The sequence below is a fragment of the Ziziphus jujuba genome, chromosome 11, assembly GCF_031755915.1.
Source record: "Ziziphus jujuba cultivar Dongzao chromosome 11, ASM3175591v1".
Classification (NCBI taxonomy): Eukaryota; Viridiplantae; Streptophyta; class Magnoliopsida; order Rosales; family Rhamnaceae; genus Ziziphus; species Ziziphus jujuba.
Window position 1 is genome coordinate 18,029,843 of NC_083389.1, and position 27,504 is coordinate 18,057,346.

Below are 27,504 nucleotides of genomic sequence, written 5' to 3' on the forward strand. Positions count from 1 at the left end.
AAGGAAATTAGTTAAACCAGCTCATAATAACACTAAGTTTTCCATTTATGGAAGGCTAATCTCTAGAAAATACAACTTCATCACTTCCATCCCCTTTTGCTTATGCAAAAACTTTAATTCCATTCCTTTGTTGACTGTCAATTCCAGTTTTGCAATTCACAGTAGTTCGGCTATTTGAATTTATAAAATGAGATGCTTGTTGTATCAGGCTGGATGTACAAAGCTCGTCCAGCATTTCAGGAGACTGACTCACACAATCCACAATTCTGATCGAGCATAAAGCTAAATTTTCAACAAGCTGACAAATTAAAACAGAAATATGTGTAGGAAGGTAACAATGGATCAAAAAATGTAGGAGTCCGAAAGCCCATAAGAAATCATCACAACTTAATACTTGCCTGATACTGAAGAAGATTGCACTATATAGGAACAGCCTCCATGAAAGGTGATGGGCATTCAGAAGGAAGTTTCTTACACACATTAACCACAATGGAAAGAGCAACTCCCTGATACAGATAAAGTAAATAATTTGAAGATCACTCTAAATAGATATAAGTGCTTAATTCTTAAGTTAATGTTTGGTTTTTTATCAGTGATTTTTTTTTTCTAAAAAGAAAAAAAATAATCTTCTTTACAACTAGACATCGATAAACATAATCTAAAAATTAATAAAAATCAGAAAAGAATATACGCACACTAGAATGAAAGCAATTATAGTTTTATATTTCCAAATGAATGTTGATTTATACAAGTCAGAATAAAAAAAATTTACAGTTCTTTTGAAGCTAAGATTGCTTCAATTTGTCATTTGAAACAAAAATAATCAAATCTCCGAAAAAAAATATACAGGACCAAAAATAAAAATCTAAACTTTAAGTCGCTTGTGAAGATCCTCAATCTTGGTGTCTCTATCCCACTTCCACACAGTTAGCATACCAGTCCAATCACCAGTGAAGAATAGCCCTTCATCATTAGCAGATGTCTGAATGGCTCGAATGTCTTGTTTGCCAAAAAGCCTTCCCCTTTCCAAGAAAGATGGCAGTTCATACAACCGGACAGAATTATCTTCACAAGAGCACAATAAGATAGGTTTGTCATTGGCATCGTGGATCCCGAAAAGTGAAAGCACACCACATTCTTCATCATGAGTATAAATTACTTCCACAGTCCCATCTTCTTTGGTTGTTGACCAAACCTTGATTGATTTGTCCATAGAACAAGATATCAAGCAACAATTCCAACAAATCACAGACATAACAGCAGCAGAATGCCCATTCAGTGTCCCAACGCACTGCAAACTACAAGTATCCCAGATTCTAATAGTGTGATCCATGGACCCAGAAAACAACCTTTTGGCACCAACAACAAGCGAAGTCACCGCACAAGTATGGCCCTCCAGAGACCCAGTTAATGGAAAACCAGGATTTTCAGGATCTGACAGCTTCCAGACGCTTATAACCCCATTCTGTGCTCCACCAAAAAGAGCATCTTGACCCACAGCAAGAGCATAAACCTGACCAACAGGTCCGCTGAGACTGAAATCCAAATGGGTTTCAAAATTCCAGGCCTTAACGCAATCCACAGTACCCACAAAAATCCACGAATCTTTACAGATCAAACATCCAATTTCAGTTCCAAGGTCGAACTTCTGGGTGCATTTACCAGAACGGTAATCCCAAACCCTTAAACTGCCATCTCTATCCCCCGTGAAGAGCTTATCCGAGCCTTGAGGAAGGGCTATGCCGGTGATACCATTCTTGTGACCGGCGAGTTTGGAGGAAATCGAGAAATCGTCTGCGCAAAACCAGGAATGCAAGTTGCGGCAGCAATCGCCATAGAAGCAATTGCCGGATTTCCAATACTCACAGGGCCTGACTGAAGAAGAAGTAGAAGAAGAAGTCGACGGTGACCGTTTGGTGGGTTTGTGCGGATGGGCTTCAGAAATCGCAAGGGGGCGTTTGTTAGGGATTGAAGCAGGCCGGGAAGGAGATTGAGAAAGTGGATGGAAGAAGCGACAAGGGTTTCTGACGCATCGTCCGGCCAGCCAGTAGGAACAAATTGTAGTCGCTCTTCTTCGCTGCTTTCGCTCAACTACACCCACTCTCGTCGCTGCCAAAACCGCCATTCTCAACAACAACGAAGATGGAATCAGAACGATGAGGAAAATCACAACGAAGATAATCGGATCGGAGAGAAAATCAAGAACGAAGAGAGAATCAGAGGAGGGAAAAACAGAGAGAGAGAGAGAGAGAGAGAGAGAGAGAGAGGTAGACTTGCTTGGTGACTAAGAATGAGAGGTTGGAAGCCCTTTTATAGGTATCAGAGGGAAAAACAGAGACAGAAGGAGTGAGGCAGAGTTGCTTGGTGAGTAAGAAGGGCTTTAGATTTGCCGTTGTTGGTAGGATTCAAGGGAAGCTTCGCGCTCCTGACCGTTGCGATTATGTAATTAATAATTATTCAATTTTTCGTTTGCTAATACCTTCAAGAAAAGAAAATTTTATTTTAAATTTCATAAGTATATTCTTTCCTCAATTTTTTAAAGAAAAAAAGTGTTTATTTTCCTTTTGTTTTGTTTTATTTAAAAAATTTACTATATAAAAATAAATTATAACAGTCATCACATCGTTAATTAATATATAATAAATTATAACACTCATCCTAACATCGTTTATAACATTGGTCTAGTCCATTACATTAATCTCATAGCCGATAAAACCACCATTCTAATTTATAAACAATAAAGAAGACAATCGGATACAAAATCAGAACGAATAAGAAATTAGCTTGCATTTGTCAAAATTTTAAAAATTCTGAGGAGAAAGAAAACAAACAGAGAGAAATACAGACACACTGAAACAGAGAGATCATAAATAGTACAGGAAACAAGTCTTGATCATCAAGTAAGGATGTGACCCTGAAGCCTCAAAAATTGGTAAACTCCGGTTCAAGAACCAATAAAGTTCAGGGGACGTTCGGTACACCATGTATTTGAGTTTAGAGCCCCCCTCCAAAAAAAAAAAAATTTAAAATTTGATAAACTCAGGGTTCAAAAACTCATAAAGTTGAAGGGACATTCGTGCTAATTGCCCATCTTTTAATAATTTTCAATCTTTCTGCTAAAAATTATTATACATTTAATAGATAAATTTTATATTAAATAATATAATATATATTACTTTGTTAAGGTGATATATAAATTAAGCTATTATTATCCTTATTAGTAACTTTTTCATTAGGTTTAGGCTAATTAAACTAGTATATATGCATTCTTTCAAACAAAATAAATAAATAAATAAAAACAAAAAATAAAAAAATACTAGTTTGCATGTATGTGCGGTGTTAAACTCTTGAAAATTATTAGATTTTCGTGGCTCATAACCACTGATTAAAATATTTTTAGGAGAATGAAAATTATAAAATTGTATTTAGTAAGTGTTAAATACAGTTATTTAAAAAAAACATTATATAAAAAAAAGTATTAAATACGGTTATTTTAAAAATAACATTAAATATAGTATATACCGTATATATATATATATATATATATATATATAATCTTTGTTATTGAAAATAATAAGCATTATCATTTGAAATAAATACCTTTTTTTATTTAAAATGATAAATATTATATACATCTTTCCCACCATTTGCCGTAAAACCAATAGTCACCACAGATGCATATACACTAATTTAACTAGCCCTAAATCCTAATACAAAATTAGAATAAAAATCTCAGAAACCAAAATTACGCCCAAGTACAAGAAAATTTCTAAAAAATACCAAAAGTATTAAAAATCAACATAAGGCTTATAGAGAGGAGTCAGAGAAATTAAAAAAAATCATTAAATTTAAATTTCAAAAGCCAATAACTAACCAAGGGCATTTTGAAAAAAATTTGGGTTAAATATTCGTACAAAAATGCCACTAAACAAAACGTGTATAGCAAGACTTGATCAGCACCATATCATTGTCTCAGCTAGCAGGTATTTTAGATGGATTAATCAACAGAATATATTAGATGCAAACTAAAATGCAGGACTTGAATAAGAAAATAAATTCTACTGGTAAAAGGGACAAAAAAGAAAATAGTAGTAAAAATAATAAACAGAGGGATTTTTATACGCCATTTGCTTATGACCTACAATATCATTGAAAGCACAAAACCAACCAATTTAATTACCCTGTTATAATGAATATCACTGTACAGAACTTTTCTACACGATGTTGAAAGTGACACTGATCTACCTTGCCCCCTTTTTTCTGTACAAATCCCACCATAAAAGTAAATCAACCATCTAAACTTGCCAGTTATTTACACAGTCCAACGAACTAGTCAGAGAAGAGGAAAAAGCCCACTCTTGTTCCACACCAATCAGCTCCCTTTACCAACAATTAGCATCAGCTCCACTTGCCACCCATTCTTTTCATCTATCTACATCACCTGCGCCTACTCTAATAATTACAAATTCACATTTTAACATGCGCACCTTTACAGCTTGGAATAGGCGATACTAAGAAAGATGGAAGGATCCTTGCCCCTCTGTTATCGCATATAACAGTTTCTCTTTCATCCTCTCCTGGAACAAGGAAAAATAACCGGTTAGTCATTTCGGTAACAAGTTTATACAATGTCTCTCTACAAAAAAAAAAAAAAAAAAAAAAAAAAAAAAAAATGCCGTGATGCGAAATAGAAGGTGGTAAGGCATGAAAGGTCACTTTTGATGAGTAAGGCGGCAATTTAAGATAATTTGCACACGTCATCACGCTTGGTAGGTCTGTGTCCACCCAGTTGCTAGAATGCTGTAGAAAAACAATCAGACAATGTTGAGATGAGCAAATCAAGACTAATAAGAAGTTTAGACAACACCATCCAGGATTTGAAATCCGATGTTCAATACTAACCTTCCGAACAATTGTTAACTTTGGATTGAGAGATGCCAAACCTCCAGGAGGTAGGCGAGGTGCCCCAGTCACAAACTGCAGAAATGCTCGTCTCTCTTTCTTGTCAAACTCTTGAATGATCTCAAGCAGCTAAAATAAGAAGTAAAGCCTTTTAAATTAATCATGTAAGTGAAACACAAGAAGAAGAAATATAAAAGAAAGTTGATAAGTAAATACTGACACTAATAACAGGAGGACTGCTAGCAGTGTATCCATGATCAAATTTGATATGATCAAGGAGATCGTTAAACTGCCAAAAATACAAAAAACAACTTAGTAAGGTTCATCAGCACCTCCCAGTTGAAGATCCAACCAATTAAGAGACAGATAAACATACCACCCAAGATTCATGTTCTCCGCATAGTAGATGCTCCAATTCTTCTTCAGTGAAGATCTGAAGATGTTTAATGGGGAAAACCTGAAAAATAAAAAGTGAGAGGAAATCACAATCTACTTACATGGATAAAAAAGTTGAAAAGGAGTATTTTACAACTACCGTATGCAAGAAATATCAACAAGAAAATATTGGCAGATTGATCATTTAAGAATCAAGGTTGCTTACAATATAGCCTAATCATTTAAGAATCAAGGGTTGCTTAAAATATAGCCTACTTCGATAGAAAGACTTATGGTACAAACCTGGTTAAATCCAGATTTAAAAGCTTCCACTTGTCTGGAAATTCCAGCATTTATAGTAGCATCCACAACAAGTGAAATATAATCCTCCAAGTTTCTCATATTTACCTAGGAAAAAATGGAGGCAGTTAGATAAAGATTTTGACTCAAAAGATTTACGTTTTCAAAAAACTGAAGCAGATTATACCGAGTCGCAATCAGCCTCAGAGGTAAGAATATAATCAGGATATCCAGGCAGGGTAAAATCAAGGCAAAGATCCTCAATTCTGGTATTCCGGAAGCTTGAGTCAAGTTTTAATGTGGAATTTTCAGCAGACATTGATTTCAAAACCTTTTCTTTATCTACGATAGCCTTAAACTCTAGCAGTGTCCTGCCGAGCTCAGGATCAAATGACTGGATGTCGAACAGCCCAATTTCCTACAGAACCAATGGAAATAAATAATAGGTAAAAGATTACACTTGCATGCAAAATAAACATCTTTGCTTGAGTGGAAGCACCACAAAGTACCTGGCCAAGAACAAGCTTATAGAAGGCTTTGGAGAAATGCAGATCCAAAACTCTTCCATCCTGAAGAGCCTTGGCAACCAATTGCCCCAAAAGGACAAATCTTTTTACTACTTCAGTAAACTGAATGCCATCCAATGCCTCTGATTTAGATGACCACGGGCGAGGAAAAAGACCAAGACCACATGTCACAGATTGAGCATCCTCAGTCAGCAAACCAATATTTGAGGTAGATCTATATCCCTCCCTCCACATGCCTAGACCAGACTTCTCGAACTCATGACTGACCAAAGTATAAAATTCTAAAGTTGGGCCAAGACCAGTACCAACTTCTTCATTATATTCCACCTCAAGAAGCACCCTATTGCTGGCATGCAAATCCATCATTTGGGCAGCCGAATCCAGTATTCGGTTGCGAAAAACTAAAAACTTCTTACGAGGCAAGCTAACAGAACTTACTCGTCTGTCACTTGTTCCCCCTGAATCACTATGGGATAATGGTGCATGAGGTTGAAGGAGCAGAGGACCAAATGCTGCCAATCTGAAGTACTTGCATCTTGCCTCAAAGCTAAACAAAAAGGGGCATGAAGCCATCAACTGATTACACCAAAAAGGCATAGCACCAGTGGATACGGCAAAAGTGTCCCTCATTTGCTGTTCTAGCTTTTCTGTCAACTTACTATTTACAAACTCATTCTGCGCAACTGAAGGAACTGCAATTTTTAAGTTATCCAAGTTATCAAACTTCCCTTCAGCAAAACCACATATTCTTTCTCGAGACATTATATGAAAAATAAACCTATTCACTCTTTCCAAGATCTTAAGCAGATATAATATGTCATATGTAGGACTTGAATTCTCCAAGTCAGAAACAAGTTTTGAATCAAACATGCCAGAGAAAAAATGTCCCCCAACTTTATCTGATATGTCAGAATTTTGGGCTGAACAAGAACAACCCTTGGGATTACCATGTCCATATATAGCTCTTCTATATGTTACTTTATACACTTGACTCCACAATTTCGTGCTGGTGACCATCTCATGATCTTTAATTTGCTGCTGCAGAATTGCCTGGTATAAAGTCAATGCCCGATCCAGCTGTTGCCCTTCGAGGAAAAATAATAACTTTGGCACAGAATTATCACTGCTACTTGATGCAGGAAGATCCGTCTCCATATCATTATCAGCCTCTGAAGAAAATTGCACTTCTCTCTCTGCAGAACCCTGAACATTGCAACAGCCAACAAAGGCTTAAAAGGTTGGGGATACCATTTTCAGAAGAAAAAGTGAAGAATTTATGAGACCATTACAAAGGGACAAAAAGAACATAAAGTTCAATAATTTTAGTCTAATAAATCATATGAAATGAGACTAGTATGTTTCCATTACCAATCCTAAGCCCAATGAAAAAGAGCTTCTGCCGGACAGAAAGACAGCAAATTACAACATTACATTCACTCAAATGCACAAGACCATAAATCAAACAGGTAAATTACAACCATTACATTAAATCACCTCTTGCTGATACAAGGATCCCTGAGCTAAACAGAATTGACTGACATAAAGATTATCAATTTGTAAAATTATAGTTGTTTTGCTTACAATATGAGTTTCATTCAAAGATGCTCCATGATTAGTCTCTCGCAAATCGACTCCTTGTTCAGGTGCAGACCCTGATAAATTAACCTCATCTTCCTGCAGAAAAAGCGTAAGCAAGGACAAAGAAATGCACCAAAAATTAATAAATCAAGAAATAAAAAACACAAATAGCTATCTTCTATAAGTACAAGTCACCTGATCAATGGTCAGTGAAGGGAAATACCTGCATCACAGGCAAACCTGTCTGCATCCTATTGGGCTCCATATGATCCGGACTTCCACCAGGATTAAAGCTTGTGGGTGATGATGATTGAAGTGATAGACATTCTGCCTGGTCCATAGCACGAGTGACTGATTCAATAATATTTTTGCCTACCATAACTTTGGGCCACAGATATCCTTCAATAGCATCCATTGAAGAAAAAGGGTCAACAGTCAAAACATCTTCAGAATAATCACAAAGGCATGTCTCCCCTTCACCTCTCATAAAACGAACTCTTATACATGGATATGTTGTGCAACGTCCATTTGGCACCACAGCAAATGAGTTCCTCAGCTTCGCCGCATGGCCCAAAATGACGGGAAAATTTTCTAAAGAAGATAATGCATTTTGTAGTTTCCGAATTAATGTTGATATGGGCAACTCCTGTGACAAAGGATCTGAAGCATACAAAAGTGTCCTTGTAAACACTTGTAATCTTTCTTCTACAGCATTAATATTATCATGAACACCACAGCATTCCCCCTTTTTCCTCAAAGACTGGCGATCGGACAGGTAATTGACTAAAGATTTAACAATTCCACTTTCAATAAATTCAAACGTGGAGATGGGTTCTCTTCCATTAAGCTTTTTTATAACTTGATGCAATATACCATAGAATTCTTCTTTATGCAGGTCAAAAGCATCCTTGCCTGTGGAGATGCTCATCAAATCACTTAATGCAGCAGAAAAAGTTCTAAGCTTTTGGAGAACATCAGTCAATGTTTTGTCACAATCAAACACTTCCGATGAGAAGTAATTGGTTTTTATGTTTTTTGCAAGATTGTAAACAGAATCATTCTCAAGCTTGCAACTTCCTCTTTCAGATACTGGTGCTGATCTACCATATGCAAATGCAAAACATAAACATCTAAGAACCTCCCTGGAAGAAGACTTTTGACTTGAATCAAATGATAACTGTACACCATTGAACACGGGGATTGTCAACTGTGAACATTTTTCTGGCGTTAACACTGGGCATTTTTCTGGTGTTAACAGCGCATCGATGGCAAAAAAGACACCTTCCTTTACAAAAGAGTCCAAGAAACTATAAGAAAGCTTTTGAAGGATCAACTCAACAATCTGTAGAGCTAAGAACAAGACATGAGGATCCTTTCGAGTAAAAACTCCAGCCAAAAAGCTGCCATAGAGATCCGAACACATTAGCATTAATGAAAATTTCTTAATAGTTGCTAGCTTAGAGAAAAGAAACCTGGTTCACCTTGAAATGTTGGCATTCTTAAGCAATTCAACAAGCTTGTCGGATGTGCTCAAATGAATAAACTTGTTGATAACAGACAGGCAGCCATAGCAAATACATAAGTTTGCACCAGAATTTACCACCTAGAAGAGGAGTGAGAAATATTACAAAGCTATGGGAGGAAGAAGGAACAGATGTTTAACTGCTACAAGTCAGAAACAAACCTGGATAATCAACGGAAGTATATCCATTCCAAACTTATGCAGAAGCTCTGGTCGACTAACTAAGAAGGATTCCCTATCCAACAACTGTTGATTATCTTGGTCTCCAGCTGTAGGGAGTAGCTCATTTAACAACTTCAAAACTTCATATACCTGAACGAGAAAAATATAGGATCACATGCTTTTCCCTTGCCTCTAACGAAGTAGATATCACAGACTGGTTTTTTTGTGACTTCTTTCATAAAAGCTTCAAACCCAAAAGGGAAAGCAAATTAATCATGAATAGCAGAGTTACAGTAATCTATGGAACTCGAAATCCAATCCATTATAGTGATTATAAATAACACTTTACGCAAATTATTTACAATAAATCATTTACTCACTCATATAGTGGTTACTCATTTATTCTCATAAAGCACAGACCTCTGACTTACAACTGGGTAATAAATCATTTTTGGACACATACTATCAGAATAAGATATACTTAGTTTCACTCACTTCTTAAACAATGAATATAAACAGAAATTGCTTGCTCTGTAATACTTTGAATTGATTTCCTATCACTAGAAGGTTGTTTATTATCAATATATATATATATACATATATATATATATATACACATATGCAGAAATTGCTATATGTTTTTTGGAACATATGATACCACACCATCATTTGACACCATCCATATCCTATATAAGGCAATTTATCATACAACAATGGGAAGAGGGGGAAGAAAGAGAAGGATTATATGACACCATCAAATATCTGTAATCAAGGCAATCATGGAATCAAACCATCAATAAATTCACATTGATGGAGTAAATTAGGCTGTGCCTGAGATTCTACCCAACTGGGTTAAGTCTTTCTTTTTCCTAATTCAAATTAAAACTATAATTATAACCATCATTCTGTCCATGTGAGAAATGGTAATAGAGGTTCCATATAAATTGGAGCAGCATGCAAACAAATACATCCACACCCTAGTCACAACCTCAAGTCAGGAGAAAGCATGCTTGCTTCTGATGTAATCTTCTCTCTTAGCAAACCTTGGACTATGTAAAGCCATAGGAACAAGAAGCTCTCAGCATAAAGTAACAAAATTCATAATTCACTTTTAGTTCATCGCATTGTATATATCAGGTTTCTCATTGCACGTATATTGACATAATGCATAGAAGTTCATCCTGTAACCACAAGGTCCAGGAAGATGCTAGCTGAGACACAACACAACATTTTACAACAAATCAAAACAAACGTGTAAATAATAATGTCATTGCTGTTGAGAAACTTTTTGTGGAGCACAGGAGCTAGTCTTCATTTGTTTTTTTGTTTAATTTTTCATTACAGCTATGACCTATAATAAGCACAAAAAGTTGGACTCCTAAATTAACGGCCATATGATATATGAAAGGGACTCTAAATGCAATTCCACACGTGTTTCTAAACCTCAGCAAATTAACATCTACACCAGATACAAATGCCTTATCATAGGCTCCCCCACAAAAAAAAAAAAAAAATAAAAAAATAATAATAATAATAATAAGTAAAATAAACATATTGTAATTTCTCTTTTCACACATATGGGGCTGCCAAAAAACATAAAAACTCTCGAGCATTATCAAAATAACTTAAATCCCATCAATACACCCATAACTGAGTTGCCAGAAGAAAAACCTGGTTACTATGCCCATCAAGCATATGAGGTGAAGAGATTCCATGTGAGAGGTCATAGGTGGATAATATATTCTTCAAGATACTGCTTACATTAAGCTCATATAGAGTCCTGAATGCTACAATTGAACCAGAAGAAAGTTTCACAAGCAGCCCTAGCAAGCCCTGCCAACCAAAACTATCAGACTATTCCAAGGGCAGAAATTTACTCACATAATTAAGCCCCCCCCCCAAAAAAATAAATAAATAAATAAATAAATTGGTTGTGAAGGTACTATACATTATAAATTTGTGAGGATACAGTAGTTCGGCTATTTGAATTTATAAGATGAGATATTTGTTGTATCAGGCCGTGTGTACAAAGCTCGTCCAGCATCTCAGGAGACTGACTCACACGATCTACAATTCTGATCAAGCAAACAGCTACATTTTCAACAAGCTGACAAATTAAAACAGAAATATGTGTAAGAGATAAAGGATCAAAAAAATATGTAAGTGTACAAAAGCTTATAAGAAATCATCACAACTTAAATACCTGCCTATCCTCATACTGAAGAAGATTGCACAATATAGGAACAGCCTCCATGAAAGGTGATGGGCATTCAGAAGGAAGTTTCTTACATATATTAACAACAGTAGAAATAGCAACTCTCTGATAAGATAAAATAAAAAATTTGAAGATCATTCTTCAGCCCTCTTAACGACTAGACAACTATAAACATAATCAAAAAATTAACAAAAAAGCAGAAAAGAATATAAATATATATGCATAGTAGAATACAAGGCAAAAGATCACAACGGTCTGAGCATATCAGATACCTGTATGCTGGTTGAAAAGAACTCGATAAAACTCAGAACGGCCATAATTGCCCCAGCCTGTAAGCATGCCAGAGCTTGCTCTCGGGATATTTTTTCTAATGCTTGCAGACACTACATGGGATGGTATGAAACAGTATGATAAAATGGCAAACACTGGATATCATACGAAAAAAAAAAACAATATGCAAGAAAGCTACCTGCTCAGCTAAATCCAGGTATTCAATAGCCATTAATCTTTGGCAGAGAGCAGGAACTGCATCATGCCGAACAAGGAAAGCCGATGATCGGGGATATACATCACATAAATAAGTTATAGCTCTAATAGCCAAAAGCATAATATCAGGGTTAGTCTCGTGCTTTGCAAGCTTAACAAGATGAGGTGCCAAGGAGTCAGAAGTCATGCTTGAAAGTGAATTCTCTGTACAAAACGACAATACTTCACATAGCTCTGTAAGCACTGCTAACTGCCCAGAAGGCTCTGTTTCTTCACGCAGACTTGTTATGATCCTCTTAAATTTGCCATGATCCCCAGACGATCTCCGCCTGTGATAGTCGCGTAGATCATTGTGTCTTTGTTCTCCATCATCGGAATCACAAGACCCATATGCCGAATCCTTCTCATGTTCTCCCTCAGACCTGCTAGAAGCTGAAGCAGATGATGAAGTATCCATGTCATGGTCATTGGTTTCAGGTGTCGAGTTGGTGGGATTCATTTGGGTTTGAACCGACGAGTTCGATGAACTCGCTCTAAATTCCATTGAACTACATGCCCGCTTATCGGCCGGCAAGTCTTCGACCGTTTCGGCACGCTTTTGTCCACGATTTCCCATTCTAAATTCAACTTCAGCAGAATCCAGTGCCTGAAAATGTTTAAAACTTTCTAATTAGACACCAAAAAAAAAAAATAAATAAATAAATAAAAAATTTGATGATCAGAATCTGAATTGAAAGGTTTCGAACAATAAACAACAAGCAAAAAAGTGAAATTTTGCCATTGGATGACACAGAAAATTGTCCTTTTTTTCTTTGACCCAGAAATTCCAAAACCCAAAATAATCCTGAAAAACTTGGACTGCAAAATGTGAAGCTTTTTGTGTGCTGATAATCACACAATTTATGTTCAGCTACAGAATCCAAAACAGGAAGCACCGGATCATGGAAAATCAATGCCAAATAAATATTAAACCAAAAGAAAAAAAAAATTCAGATATTAACCGACTCAGAAGATAAAAAGAAACCGAATTACTCGCAATGAATTTACAACCACAAAAAAAGAACCGACTGTTACATATACGAATGGTTGCTTATATTCCACCATAATCAAATACACACACACACACACAAATATATATTCAAAACCGATTTTTGTATCAACAATGAACAGTTGAAGCCAAAACAACAGAGAAAGAAATAGAATCAATTACAAGAAAATTTACGATCAAAACGAAGAAATTATGCTTTCCTGGTACCTAGTTTTTTTTATTTCCTGAAGAAGTTGTTAATCGGTCTTCGACCTCGAAGACCGAAGAATTTTAATGGACAATTCTAGGGTTTTCTTAGTGCAAAACGCCGTCACTCGGTTTATTCTTTTTTATCTGCGGAATTATATTTTGACAGCGACGACGACGAAGACGATGATGATGGTTATGATGAAGACGACGATGAACAGAGCCGTGAGAGTGGATATGTGTAGGAAAGCTTAAAGTCGGACTCGGAGATATATTATGCTAAAAAAACAATTAATTAATTAATTTTTGGTATTTTACACTTGCAAATATACCGAGCAAACGTTATCTGTGTATGTGAGGCTAATTAGGAGTAATACGGACTCTTATACTTTGTTGCCAAGACATTGAATCCTGATCGTTGATCATGATCTATTTCTTTTTCCTTCCAGTTTGATCATGATCTTTGACGTTGACAGCTTGATCTAGTTGGACCCTTTTGGTAGACGGTTGGATGTAGCGGTGAAGAATTCTGATATTGATTTTGATGATCACGAGTTCGTACCTCATCCGTAGACCGTCGAACCGCCTTTCACTCGTCAGGTGTTTATCCTTTTCAATTAGAGGCCCGGCCCAATTCCATGTGTCATTCGCAAAAAGCTAGTAATGGAAATTGGAGCCCAATATTGATACTGCAAATGAATTTTCTATAAATATAAACGGGTTAATGTTAATATCATTTTACACCAAATTATGTTATGCGTTTTTATGACGAAATGGGTTAATTTCAGTATAGGATATTTCTATTTATGTCATGAGAATATTAATTTGAGTCATATAAAAAATAGAAAAAATAAATAATTTATATTTAGATAATTTATTCTAAAAAAAAAAATTTATATTATGCTTTTCACTTGCCATCAAACTATAAAATCTATCAGCGTTGCCCCTCTTGTATTTGTACAACTCTAGTCCATTCATACAGCTTTTTTCTAATGAATTTGGCTAAATTATTCATACATTGAGCATAAGCCTAAAATATAATATAACAAAATTGTTTTGAAAACAAAGTTACATGGATTATTTATAGTTAATTTTATCAGGTTATTATATGTAAAATAAATAAATAAATAAATATAATTAATTGTTGATTGGGCTAAACTAAAGTGACACAAAAATGATAATTTAAGGACAATATGATAAACATTATAGTTTCATGGGTAAAGTGAAAAAATATCATAGTTTAAAAAGTACAATGATAAATTGATTTAACCACATCAAATTTTTTCACTACGCTACATTCCATGCACACACTTGAAAACGAGCTATATTATGGCTGGGGAGCGAGCCATGGCATCTCAAAGTTTTTAATTTTATTTAATATTGTATATTTGTTAACATTTTTTGTTCCTTAAAAAAAAAAAAAAAAAACTAGTTAGTATTTTTGAAAATAATATTTTAGCCCCGTTAACTAAAGTTGGTATGTTATATTTAGATAATTTAGGGTTTGTTTGATACCATTTTGCAAAATAATTTTTCATTACAAGTCGAAAAATGACAATGGTAAATTAAATTTCCTATTTCTTGAATTTAAAAACATGTTTGACAATTTTTTTTATAAGAATGAAAATGATAAAATCATACTTAATAAATATACGTAAACATATATATATAATAAATACTCTCCATATTTTTATATACCTATATAAAATAATTATTTTTAATTTAAAATGATAAATATTATCGATTTATTTTTTAAAATTTCCCAAATACATATGAAACAGTTTTGAGACGTTCTCTACATCAATCTATATTTTAGAAAATGTTGCAACTTTTTTCAATTTATATTACAAAACTAGCTGATGTATTTTTGGTTTTTTTTTTTTTTAATTTGTAAAATGAAAAATCATTTTGTAAAACCTTACCAAACTGACTCTTAGTTTTTTAAGAATTCAAGCATGTCTTTTGTTTTTAGGAGTAGATTTTCCTTTAAAAGTAAGTTTTTTTATTTGTTATTTTTTGATAAATCCTTTTAAAAGATAATAGCTAGTTCATCACTTCATTAAAGATAGACTTCAAAAGTTTATTTCATATTTATGTTAAAAATTGAATCTTGATAGATTATCATAATAAAAGCATATAAATAAATATGACCATATATAATCATCAATGTTTTAAATAATTTATCGTTTTGAGATTGTCTAAAACAAATGCTATTGGAAACTAGTTCAATCAAGACCGTAACTAAGAAACCCATAAACCATATTTTAACATGTGTCGAAAAAGATGCTTGCAGGACAGTGGCTTGTTTTTTTCGTCTGGTGTTTTAAAGGTAATGATCGAATTCTTCCGCGTGCAATATAAAAAAATTAAAATTAAAATTTAAAAAAATATTTGGGTTAAATTAAAATACTTGTATTTTAAACTATATGTTTTTCTTTCTCTCTCCCTCTTTTCTTTGTTTTTTTTTTAATTTTTAAAGAAATACATTCTTACATTCGAGAAATTACAACCTTCAGGTATTGTTTTTTAATATAAGGGGTTTACTAAAAAACTAATCAACCAATCAAATTCACCAATTCTATCCAATCCAACTTGTTCACATAGGTTATTTTGCAATAAATTGATTGCAACGGTTTTAAAAATTTAAAATCGATAATCAATTTGGTTTGGATCATTTTTAAAACACAAAAATTGATATAATAGATCCAAACCAATCCAATTAAAAATATAAATAATGAAAATATATATATTTTACAAAAAGTTAATAAACTATTTTTTCCTTTATTTTAATTAATATGTATATTAACTTGCATCATTTAGTTAAAAAAAATTAGTTGTAATTGATATATTATTTTAACTAATTTTATTTTATTCATCTTATTCTAAAAATAAATATTTTCAATTTTTAAGATGTTTAAAGAAATTTAAATAAAAATTTCGGTTATTTTGCATAAGTAAAAAAGGCCAAAATTCAAAATTCAACAACCTAAGTCTAAAATTCTAAAACCTAAAATTTATAAATCCATGTCCAAATCATATTGTGTATCAAAAAACATTTCCAATCTTGTATTCTTGAATTAATAAAGCCACCAAAAAAAAAATTTTGTTTACCTAGTGATATTGCAGACTAACATGTTAATATTTCATTGGATTGTATTGAGTCTTAGTCAGTAGCGGGCCCAAAAATTTTTAATGGGGGCGCCACCTATGGTAGATGGAAAAGTTTTTCCAAAGCACTATATTATTTAGTAACACCTATTGCTTTTTTTTTTTTTTTTTTTTTTTTGGGCTTATGGGATGGAAAAGTATAAATATACATAAAAAAAATTAAATATATTATTATTATTATTTGTTATGTTGTAGTCCACCTAATAAAGTATTGATTTTCAATGCTTTTGGATGCATAATAGATTAATTGCAAATCTAAAAAAGTAAAAATAAACACAATAGATGCTAATTAATAGCAGATAGGTTTATAGTTTTCTTACCATTGAAACATCTAATGTAATTTAAAACTGAAAAAATTAACAAAAAATGCATCTTATGTAATTGAAAGAAAAATTAACACAATAGATGCAAATTAATAAAAGATAGGTTTATAGCTTTCTTACCATTTAAACATCTAATGTAATTTAAAACTAAAAAAATTAACAAAAAATGCGTCTTATGTCATTGAAAGAAAAATTAAAAAATAAATTATATATATAAACACTTCTATATGAAAAGTATCTTACAGTATTAATTAATATGTATTACAGTGTTAAAATATTTAATTATGTCAAAAAAAATACTGATTACACATAAAGAGATGACAGAAAATATTGTATGTATGAATAAGTAAAAAAGTCAAAAAGGATTAAAAAAATGTAAGAAAAGATAAAATACTAAGACTTAAAAAAAAAAAAAAAAAAAAAAAAACCACATGAGCCTATGAGAGAGCCAAAATAAAAGGGCGGGGGCACATTAATGTAAGAAGGGAATGTAAATGTGAATGACTGAAAGAAGATAATATTTCTTTTACACCATTCCATGTTAAGAATAAATATAAGAACATATTTTAAATTTTGTAAGAATCATTTACACCTTTTAAAATAGTCTAAATTTACTCTTATATCCTTTTAAAGTTATTTTTTTTTAAAATTCCTTTTTTTTTTTCGGTAATTGATTGAATACTTTAAAGCTTTTTTACTTAATTTTTAATTAAACTGTAGCTCAAATGTGTATTTTTTTTATAAAAAAAACTATATGATAATTTTAATTACATAATTTTTTAAGCAATTTATATATTTTATGAATAAATTTATTTAAATATATTTAAAAATAATAATTTATTTAGTTAAATAAATTAAATAATTATAATACATTTTGTTAAATATATTTGATAAATTATCATATAATTTAAAAAGCTTATTTGATTAAAAGTATCACATAATTTTTTTAATTGAAAAACTGTCACATATTTAAATAAAATTAGTCAAAAATATAGATTAATAAGACTTTCAAATCTTCAAATAAATTTTTAACAAATTGTCAAAAAAATTAATTTTTGCAAAAAATGGCATTTAAAGGTGATTTAATTTTATTAAAGATATAAAGGTTATTTAACTTGTTAAGGGAGCACCGATACTTTATTTCAAAAGGTGTGAATAAAATATTCCTCTAAAAGAAATGTTAAAATGTTTAAAGTGAAAAAGAAAATATGAGGGGGACACGTGCCATGGGCCAATTTAGGCTAATCTTTATAAAGATTCATTTATTTATAATTAAATTATAATTAATTTTTCAACTAAATAATAGTAATTATTTTTATCACATCATTTGAAAAATAATTCGATAAACAACTTGATATTTGTATCACTATTGTTCATATCCAAAAGTCTCTAAATACAAGTTTTACAAATATCTATTAAGAGCACTCTTCCACATTTGAAATAATCCAACCACAACATAAAATAAAATAAACTGTTGAGAGGAGCGTGCAGCGTAGAAAATGGGTAGTGATTGTCGTTTCACTGCTTTTAGAAATTGCAAACAACCAGCTGATTTCCGCATTTTGCACTGTCGGATTCCCTACGTAAAGGTGAAGTAAACTAGTCGGATTGGTGCTCAGCCTCCAAAATTATGCATTTTCGACGTGGAATTTGGGCATGGCCAAAAACTCATTATTCTTTTCTACCTCATTTCCACTAACCATCTGTCTTTTTACCTCTTTTCCAAGGTCACTAGCTCACAGAAAATAAATAAATAATCGCATACAAAAAAGTTGACAGCTTTCCCGTATTAGAAAAGTCAGGTTCCTGATCACTCTCTTAAACTAACCACTCTTTGGTAATGTTTTATGTTTTTGTTTTCTATTTTTCTTTACGTTGAAGGAGTAAACGACATGCATCAATCATAAATGACTACTATAAGCACGAAACTAACCCCTTATAGTTGCTCTCAAACGTTAGAGCCTATAAGATTGTCATCCTTAATTAACCTTCCCTCCTTTATTTTATAATTAAATCGTCGATCGCTCAGTTAGATACTCATACCTAAAAAAAAAATGCCATCATATATTCGTAAAATCACAAAGTTTTGAAAGCACTTTTCTACTTGGCAAGTTGGCAACGCAATCAAAATGCCACCCCACGTACAACATCAAAAGCAGTCCTTGGGCACTAATTTATATTGACTTTAATATTTCGTTCTTCTTTGCTTGTTGTGTGGGTCGAAAACTCCTTTTTTTTTTTTTTTTTTTAAATGAATAATAAGTTGTCAATTTGTCGCCATTAATCAATCTTTGGTGTGATTTTCTACTCAACTACTTGGTGGCTTGGACTTTTGGACCCTTTTTTTTTCTTTTTGAAAAGGTTTTAGCGTGAGCTTTCATGTTGTGTTCCCTACTTTCATTGCCAAAACCTCACTGTTAAGGTACTTATTGCTAAGAGACCAACTTGCGTCTAATTGGGTGATGACCTTTTAGACCTCATGGCTAAATGGATGATTGTTGATTTAACCTCAAGAACGAATATGTTGATATCTAGGAAAATATCAATAATTCGATTAAATAAAAACATTGATGTGGATGGAAACTCCGGCAATAATACTAAACTATATAAGCATATTAAAAAATATATATATATATATATATATATAAACGTTAAATTGTTACTATAATAATTTGAAAGTTTTATGTCAAATTAATAATTCTCTAATAGCTCATATATATTTAAAAATATGTAATCTTTTTTGCCAGTAAAGATATTTAATTTTTATGTTAGCAAAAAATATTTATTTTATGCTAAATTAATAATTGTCCAATAGCTTATATATAAATATTTTACTTTTACCAAACAATACTTTAAAAAAAATTATTTTAAGATAATATTTAAAAATAAATAAATAAATAATTTTTCCTTTCACTAAATTTATTATTTTTCTTGCAAAAAATAAAATAAAATAAATTTAGTGAAACAAATATCAATTCCACGTTGTTGTTGTTGTCGGTTTTTTTATTTATTTATTTATTTATTTTTATCTTTCTTCTTCTATTTTATTAATTTTCATAAACCGTAACTGCCATCCACGCACCTTTCTTTTTTTATTTATCTTTTTACTCTTTATCCCAATATTATTATTATTATCATTATTGTTCTGATTATTATTATTATTGTTATTGGTATTGGTATTATTTCTACAACAGTAATAATTATTACTGTTGAGGCAAAAAGAAAAAAATAATTATTTTCATCTATATATATTTATATTATTCTTTAATAAAATTATTTACAAGTGTAATTGTTTAATACAACTAATTAATAACAAAAATAAATCAAATTAAATAAAAAATGCTTATTTATGTTAATTTTTGTTTTACTTTGAAGTAAAGCTACAATTTTTATCTTTCATTTTTTGTTTACTTAAACTTTTTTCTAGTTTTAATTACACTTATTTTTAATTCAAAATTTTAAAATATTAACAAAATCAATTTTTCAAGGATTTTAGAAAAGAAAATTGTTTAATATATATATATATATATATAGATATGTAATAAACTAATAAATTTTTTATCATTTATTTTTTTTTTTAGTTACACTTCTTTCTAGTTTTAATTGCACTTATTTTTGTTTGCTAACACTTTTTTCTTTTTACCTCAAGGAGTTTAGAAAAGAAATTACTTTTATATAAATTTTGTATAAAATTTATAATTTTTTATCTTTTATTTTTTGTTTAGTTACACTTTTTTCTAGTTTTAATTAAACTTATTTTTAATTTTTTTATATTTACTTTTGTTATTAATTATTGTATTAAATAATTATACTTGTTAGCAATTATATATAAAAGTAAAAGAAGAATAAAAATATTTATGCATATAAAAAAAAAAGGAAAAAGAAAACTTCAAATATAAAAAGAAATAAACAAGAAAAATATTACATTTATAAAAGTAGATTATATTGCAGAATCTTTAACGTTTACATAGGCGGACATCCTGAAATCCCAGGTGGATTGTCAGCAAAATAGACATTGTAATTAACTCAAACTTTAAGAGAGGTAAATGCAATATCTCCATGATATAAAAGCCATTGGTGGTATAAATAGTAGATATTCTTGGAAAACCCTAATTTCCTTTTGTTGTACAGTGCATCTAAACTTCTTCTTGTCAGCAAAATAGACATTGTAATTAACTCAAACTTTAAGAGAGGTAAATGCAATATCTCCATGATATAAAAGCCATTGGTGGTATAAATAGTAGATATTCTTGGAAAACCCTAATTTCCTTTTGTTGTACAGTGCATCTAAATTTCTTCGACAGTGTCGCTTCTCATTTCCTTGGTTGAAGGGCGATTATGATCTCTGATATCCGCCATAATGGCGCGCAGTTGGACATGGTAATTTTCCTTTCCCCAAGTATTTTTATTTCTTTTTTCTTTTCTTTTTTTTTTTTTTTTTTTTTTGGTTTTTATGAAAGACCTAAAGCTAGGAAATTAAAAGACCGACATTTTATCCTTCGTCAAGGCTTCATATGTGCCCTCCTTTGTCTTTTCTTTTTTAAAAACTTAATAATTACAAATATCCTAAATTTAAACTGAAATAGTGTTTGATCTATAAAATCATTGGAGGAATGGAATTTTCATTCTACTGAAAACCCATTCCTATATATTTGATTGGACAAAATGTGCAAAGAATGGGGATTCCAATGCCCTTTGATTCCACTTAAATGGTGGAATAGGGTAACTTTCCTACATGAGAAAAATCCTCCATTCCATACGCTATACAAAATAAGAATTTTACTCTTAAGCACATACCCTTTAAAAATTCAAATCCTTTTCTCTCCAAATTTTCACTCCATTTCTCTCTAAATTTTCACTCTCCATTTTAGCTTCTCTAAATTTTCTTTCTCCACTTTCTCTTTAAATTTTCTCTCTCTAAATTTCCAGTCACCATTTTCTCTCTAAATTTTCTCTTCACTTTCTCTCTTTATATTTTTGTATCCCTACTCTCTCTTTATATTTTCTCTCTCCACTTTCTCTCACTAAATTTTCTATCTCCACTTACTCTCTTTATATTTTCTCTTTTTACTTTTTCTCTCTTAATATTTTCTCTACACTATCTCTCTACATTTGATCACTGCAGTTACTCTTTCTAAATTTTTTCTCACTTCTTTCTCTCTCTTCAATTTATCTCTTTACTTTCTCTTTACATTTTATCTCTAAAATTTTTCGCTCTTAAAATTTTCTCTCTCTCTCTCTCTATATATATTTTTCTTTCGATTTTCTCCCTAAATTTTATATTTTCAATTTTCTCTCCACTTTCTCGCTCTAAATTTTATCTCTCCATAATATCTCTATAAATTTTTCTCTCTATTTTCTCTATCTCTAAATTTGTTATCTACTTTCTCTTTCTAAATTTTCGCTCTCAGTATTTGATCTTTCATTTTTCTCTTGTTATATTTTTTTCTCTTTAAATTTTCTCTCTTCACTTTTTATGAGTGACAACGAGCTAGGGCTGGGGTATAAGGTAAGCAAAAAAATTTTAAAATATTATTTTCATATAAAAATATATTATGTATTTATAAAATAATTAAATGTAAAAAGAAAATGATAAAATAAAATGTAGAGAGAAAGCTAGAAGAGTTTTTAGATAATATATATATATATATATATCTATAGAGAAAGAGAGAGAGAGAGAAAATGTTGAGAGAGAAAGTACATATAAAATGTAGAGAGAGAAAGCGGAGAAAGAAAATGTAGAGATAATAAGTGACTAGAGAAAATCTGGAAAAAGAAAATGGAGAGAAAAGGTAAAGAAAGTGAGGAGAAAAAACAGAGAGAGAATGGAGAGAAAAGTGGAAAGAGTTTTTTTTGTTAAAAATAAAAAATAAATAAAGGGTCTATGGTGTTTTTGTCTAAAAAATTTGTTTCTATCAATGGTTCATGTGTTGATTCTAATGTTCAACCAAGCATTAGAATCTCATCCACCATCATTTTCATTGCACCATCATTTTCATTGCACCCTCATTTTCTTTCCATTCTATTTTATAATTCATTTCATTCCATTCTATTAAATAAAGATTCTTGCAACCGAACTCCACCTTAGTCTGTACTCTGCTTGGTGGTTTTAATAATGGGTGTTATGAGTAATAGCTTATTTCTTTCTTCCTTGCTTCCTAACCAGGGGAAGATTCACTAGCTCTTAACTTTTTTTTTTTAAATAATTTTTTTCTTTTTCCAGAGTCGCTAATGATGATTTATTTAGATTTATATTATCAATTAGATGAGAATGTTTGTGGATATGCAGTCAATGTTTTTTGTATTTGTTGAGAGTGGAAGGAGATTGTAAGGGAGAAAATTAAAAATAAAGGAAATGTGTAGAGAGGCAATTCGTAAACAATAGAGAAGGAAGAAAAGATTACAAATGTAAGAATGTGAAAAGGAAAAATTAAGGTTTAAAGAGTTGAAGAACTATTGTTGGAGAAAAGAGAGAAGAAACTTGTCGTTAAGGTCTTCTTTTTTTTATTTTTTATTTTTTATTTTTATTTCTAATCATTTGATACATATATTTATATATATATATATATATATATATATATATGTATATATATGTATATATTTATAATATATATTAAAATATACAATTGAAATATCAGCACTTAATTTATTTCTATTTTTTTTTTTTTTTTTTTTTTTATGAAGAAGGTTATAGAATTGGAATAGTGGTTGAGATATGCAAGGCAACGTAGCTCCATGTTTTATACCATGCAACTATAACCGGCACACTTCTATGTCTGGCTACCAATTTAAAGTGAAGTACCATTTCCTACATAATTGTATTCATCAATTAAGTATGCTAAAGGAAGAAATTATGAACCTTAAAGAAATTCATGCTCTGTACTTAGAGCCTGACCTATTACAGGATGGGATTTGCATGTGGATGCTTTTCTAAATAGGGGCTGGCATGCAGGCATGATCATTACTGAAAAAGATGACGATTACATAGATCCTTATGAAATTGAACAAAATAATCCTACATTTGACAATAATTTCAAAACAACTATGGTTTTTGGTTCCATCCACTCCACAACATGAGGCAATGATGTTTAAGTATTTTGTCTCAAACATCATAACCCAGCTTGATCAGAGCTAACTAGCCACCCACCATTATTGGCGAAGTTTTTTTTTTTTTTTTTTTGGTGGAACATTTTGCATGACTATCCATTTGATTATCCTGTAAACTTACTACGAGACAATAAGTACAAATTTTTCAAACCTCTTGTTTTTATTCTTCATACTGCAAATCCAACCTATAATTAGAAGAATAGGAAATTAGATACCTTCCAAAACATCTTGATGATCCTTTTGAAAATACCTAGATGGAGGATCATGAGTTTCAGCCTCTAAATACTCTATCAAGTTTATTGATTATCTTAGACCAATTGAACATCTCTATCTTTCAAAACAAAGGATCTCCGCTTTCTTCTACCTCTGCGTTTCGACCAATGCTAATACATGCCTCGGGATGGTAGACCATATGGGTCTTATTGGCTAAGAAAAATGATAAATTGAGATTAACCCACCATCGCTTGGAACTTCAAGTGAGCTAAAAATCCTTCCCAATCAAATAAATTGGTGAGAAGGAAGAGTTCGGGAATTGAAGAAGAGACTTACATGGATGAAAAGGAGGGATACCGGGTTTCAAGGGAAGGGATTATTTAAGATCTTATCCATTATCCATGGACTTTACAAGACATAAGTTGCTATATTTATATACTTTTAGATTGTATGGCCTAAGGTATATCTACAAGACATAGGTTGCATCTTTTAGTGACATTCTTTCATATATTTTGTAGATATTGATATTAAGTATGTACCCACCTTTAAAGCAAAGGTAATTTTATCCACACTATAAAATATGCCAACACTACTACAATATCCATACACACCCATTTTAAAATTTGTTTTTGCTAACTACACTAATAATTTATACATATTTTATCTGAATAAGTTGATGAATATTGGCCTTATTCAATCAACGCTTTCTTGACTTTTACAAGAAATGCATACATATATAAAGTACACACTGGGATGGAATATTGATTAATTTCCTAAAACAGAGGAGCTAAGAAAAGAAGGTAAAATAATGTTGCAGAAAATACAATGAAAATTATCTATTTTGTTTCTAAGAATGTTGATTGCCACTATCATTTCTTTTCATAGTTGCTGGTTGACTCCATTAACCATTCATTAATAACTTTTGCTGTCATTGTTTTGCTGGTGTTTATCAAAGGGTGAGCTACATAATTGATTACTAGCCATTGCCTTTACTATCATTGCTTTGCTGGTGTTTAGCAAGGGGTGAGCTGCATAATTGGATTGATCAGCTGCATGATTAAGATTGAACTATTTTGTCCTGCCCCCTCAAGCTAGCGGGTGAAATGGAATGAATTCCAAGCTTGCCTCGAAAATTGTGGAACAAGTCACTGGTCAATGGTTTTGTCTGAATGTCTTCAATCTGAAGGTGAGAAGGAAGAAAACGTGTGACAAGCTGTCCTGTGGCAACCTGTTCCCTAACAAAGTGATAATCAATTTGGACATGCTTGGTACGGCCATGGAGAACTGGATTCACTGTCATATGCAAAGCACTGAGATTGTCACAAAAAAGCTGTGGAGGTTTAAGAAGAGGAACACCAATATCTCATAAGAGGAATGTGATCCACATGAGTTCTGCAGTTGTTGAGGCCATTGCTTGACATTTTGCTTTTGTACTTGATCGTGCAACAGTTGGTTGTTTATTTAAGGAACAAAAGATGCAGTTGGCTCCGATGTAAACATAATAGCCACTTGTACTTCGACGGGTGTCAGGGCATCTAGCCCAATCTACATCACAAAAACCAGTTAAATTAAAAAAACTTTGTTGAATGAATCTTATCCCAAAATTGATTGTTCCTTTGAGGTAATGAAGTATGCGTTTGACTTCACAAAGATGGGATTGGGTAGGATTTTGGAAATGCTTGCATACTCTACTAATGACATGGGCTATATCTGGACGAGTGAATGTGAGGTATTGTAAACTGCCAACCAGTTTTTGATATTCTATAGCATTGGTAGGCTGGTTATCATCATCTTGAGGTGTCACTTTTATGGCCAGTAGAGTTTTAATTTTAGCAGCTTCTAGCATCTTTGCTCGAAGTAGAAGATCTCTGCTATATTTTTCTTGACTTAGAAAGATGTCCCCTTGAAAATACCATGCCTCAACTCCTAGAAAATAATGTAGCTTTTCGAGGTCCTTTGTAGCAAATTTTGTACCCAATCTGCTTATTAAGCTATTGATCATAACAGGATCATTTCCTGTTAAAAGTAAGTCATCGACATAGATCAATAATAGGATAGTAATATTATTTTTTTTGGAAAACAAAGAGAGAGGAATAAGATTTAATAGATTTAAAACCAAGACAAAGAAAGAATTAAGACAAACAGTCAAACCATGCTCTAGGGGCTGGTTTGAGTCCATAAAGTGATCTTTTTACAAATAAACATGGTCAGGATAAGTTAAAGAGATAAAACCTGGAGGTTGCTTCATATAAATGGTTTCTTTCAGATGTCCATGCAAGAAAGCATTCTTAATATCAAGCTGTCGAATTGTCCAGTTTGATATAACAACAATGGAGATGACTAATCTGATAGTGGTATGCTTGACTACTGGACTGAAGGTTTCGTCAAAATCAATCCCTTCAACCTGTGTATATCCTTGTGCCACCAGTCATGCTTTCAATCACTCCATTGTACCATCCTCTTTATATTTGGTCCTGTACACCCATTTGGATCTAATGATATTTGTATTTTGAGGTCTTTGAACTAGTATCCAAGTATTATTGTTATGAAGAGCAGTAACTTCTTCTTGCATGGCATGAAATCAGAATGGATCTTGAAGAGCTTTTCGAAAAGTCTTTGGTTCATCAGATACAAGTGCCATTTGAGATGCAAGATTGAGATTGCTTTGAAGTTTTCTTCTTGTAATCATTGGATGACCATTGAGATTTGTGAATTTGTTTGATTGATATTGGTTGGAGAGACCTACAAATCAATTGTTAGATTATCTTGAATACCTCTAGGATCGTGAACTGAGATAATAGGAAGATATGATTGTTTTTCATATTGGCTTGGCTGTTCTGGTTGTGATTGACTGGTACGATTTTGTTCAATGTTGGATGTAGAAGGATCAACATCTCTTTGTTGATTTGAGTTGCTGGAGAATCAGTGATAGAATGAGGATTTGTTTTGTTCATTCTGTTCCTCATGCATGCTGCTGGTGCTGTCAAGTTCAACAACTCCTAGCTTATTCTGCTCTTCATGTTTATTGCTGCTGGTGCTGTCAGGTTCAACATTTCTTAGCTCAGTCTACTGTTCAACATTTCTTAGCTCAGTCTACTCTTTATGCTTGCTGCTGCTAATGCTATCGGGACTATTCACATGGTTACCGTTCATGCAGGTATTGTTCACGCAAGCACCAGTTTTCGATTCATTTTATGCTTTATTTTTATTGCTGGTGCTGTTGGTTTCAGTAACTTCTGCATTGTTTTGATGTGATTCTATAATGTTGTTGTTGTAAGTGGTGTTTAGAAAGGAATTTATGTTTAAAGGTATATAATTTTCATGTTTTGGAAAGCTCACAAATTCAAGAGGTTCCTGCGAAACAGTGTTAGTAATTTTGCAAAAAGGAAAAC

General features: G+C 32.0%; 2 protein-coding genes and 1 long non-coding RNA gene across 4 annotated transcripts; 1 reads left to right on the top strand and 2 right to left on the bottom strand.

Annotated features, from left to right (window-relative positions):
- Positions 1 to 702: 702 nt before the first annotated feature.
- Positions 703 to 2,427, bottom strand: LOC112488985 (zinc finger CCCH domain-containing protein 48). The gene has a single exon (XM_048465500.2). The coding sequence runs from the start codon at positions 2,123 to 2,125 to the stop codon at positions 866 to 868; it is 1,260 nt and encodes a 419-aa protein (XP_048321457.2). The 5' UTR covers positions 2,126 to 2,427; the 3' UTR covers positions 703 to 865.
- A 1,665-nt stretch (positions 2,428 to 4,092) lies between these two features.
- On the bottom strand, positions 4,093 to 13,630 carry LOC107432748 (E3 ubiquitin-protein ligase UPL4). 2 transcript variants are annotated; one of them, XM_048464755.2, is made up of 18 exons: positions 13,323 to 13,629; positions 12,051 to 12,713; positions 11,854 to 11,964; positions 11,570 to 11,686; positions 11,315 to 11,473; positions 11,038 to 11,199; positions 9,367 to 9,516; positions 9,164 to 9,285; positions 7,906 to 9,082; positions 7,686 to 7,778; positions 6,087 to 7,307; positions 5,765 to 5,995; positions 5,581 to 5,685; positions 5,279 to 5,359; positions 5,123 to 5,191; positions 4,903 to 5,031; positions 4,717 to 4,800; positions 4,093 to 4,577 (listed from the first exon to the last, which is right to left on the bottom strand). In XM_048464755.2, exons 2-18 carry the CDS (start codon positions 12,681 to 12,683, stop codon positions 4,512 to 4,514), a joined length of 4,710 nt encoding a protein of 1,569 aa, XP_048320712.2. In that variant the 5' UTR covers positions 12,684 to 12,713; positions 13,323 to 13,629; the 3' UTR covers positions 4,093 to 4,511. The 2 variants fall into 2 exon arrangements, with proteins under 2 accessions (XP_048320712.2, XP_048320713.2); XM_048464756.2 differs by lacking the exon at positions 11,854 to 11,964 and having other exon boundaries at positions 13,323 to 13,630.
- Positions 13,631 to 20,752: 7,122 nt separating this feature from the next.
- LOC132799996 (uncharacterized) lies at positions 20,753 to 27,180 on the top strand. The gene is made up of 3 exons (XR_009634938.1): positions 20,753 to 20,985; positions 21,075 to 21,172; positions 25,068 to 27,180. It is a non-coding gene; the product is annotated as an uncharacterized LOC132799996 (long non-coding RNA).
- The last annotated feature ends 324 nt before the right edge of the window (positions 27,181 to 27,504 follow it).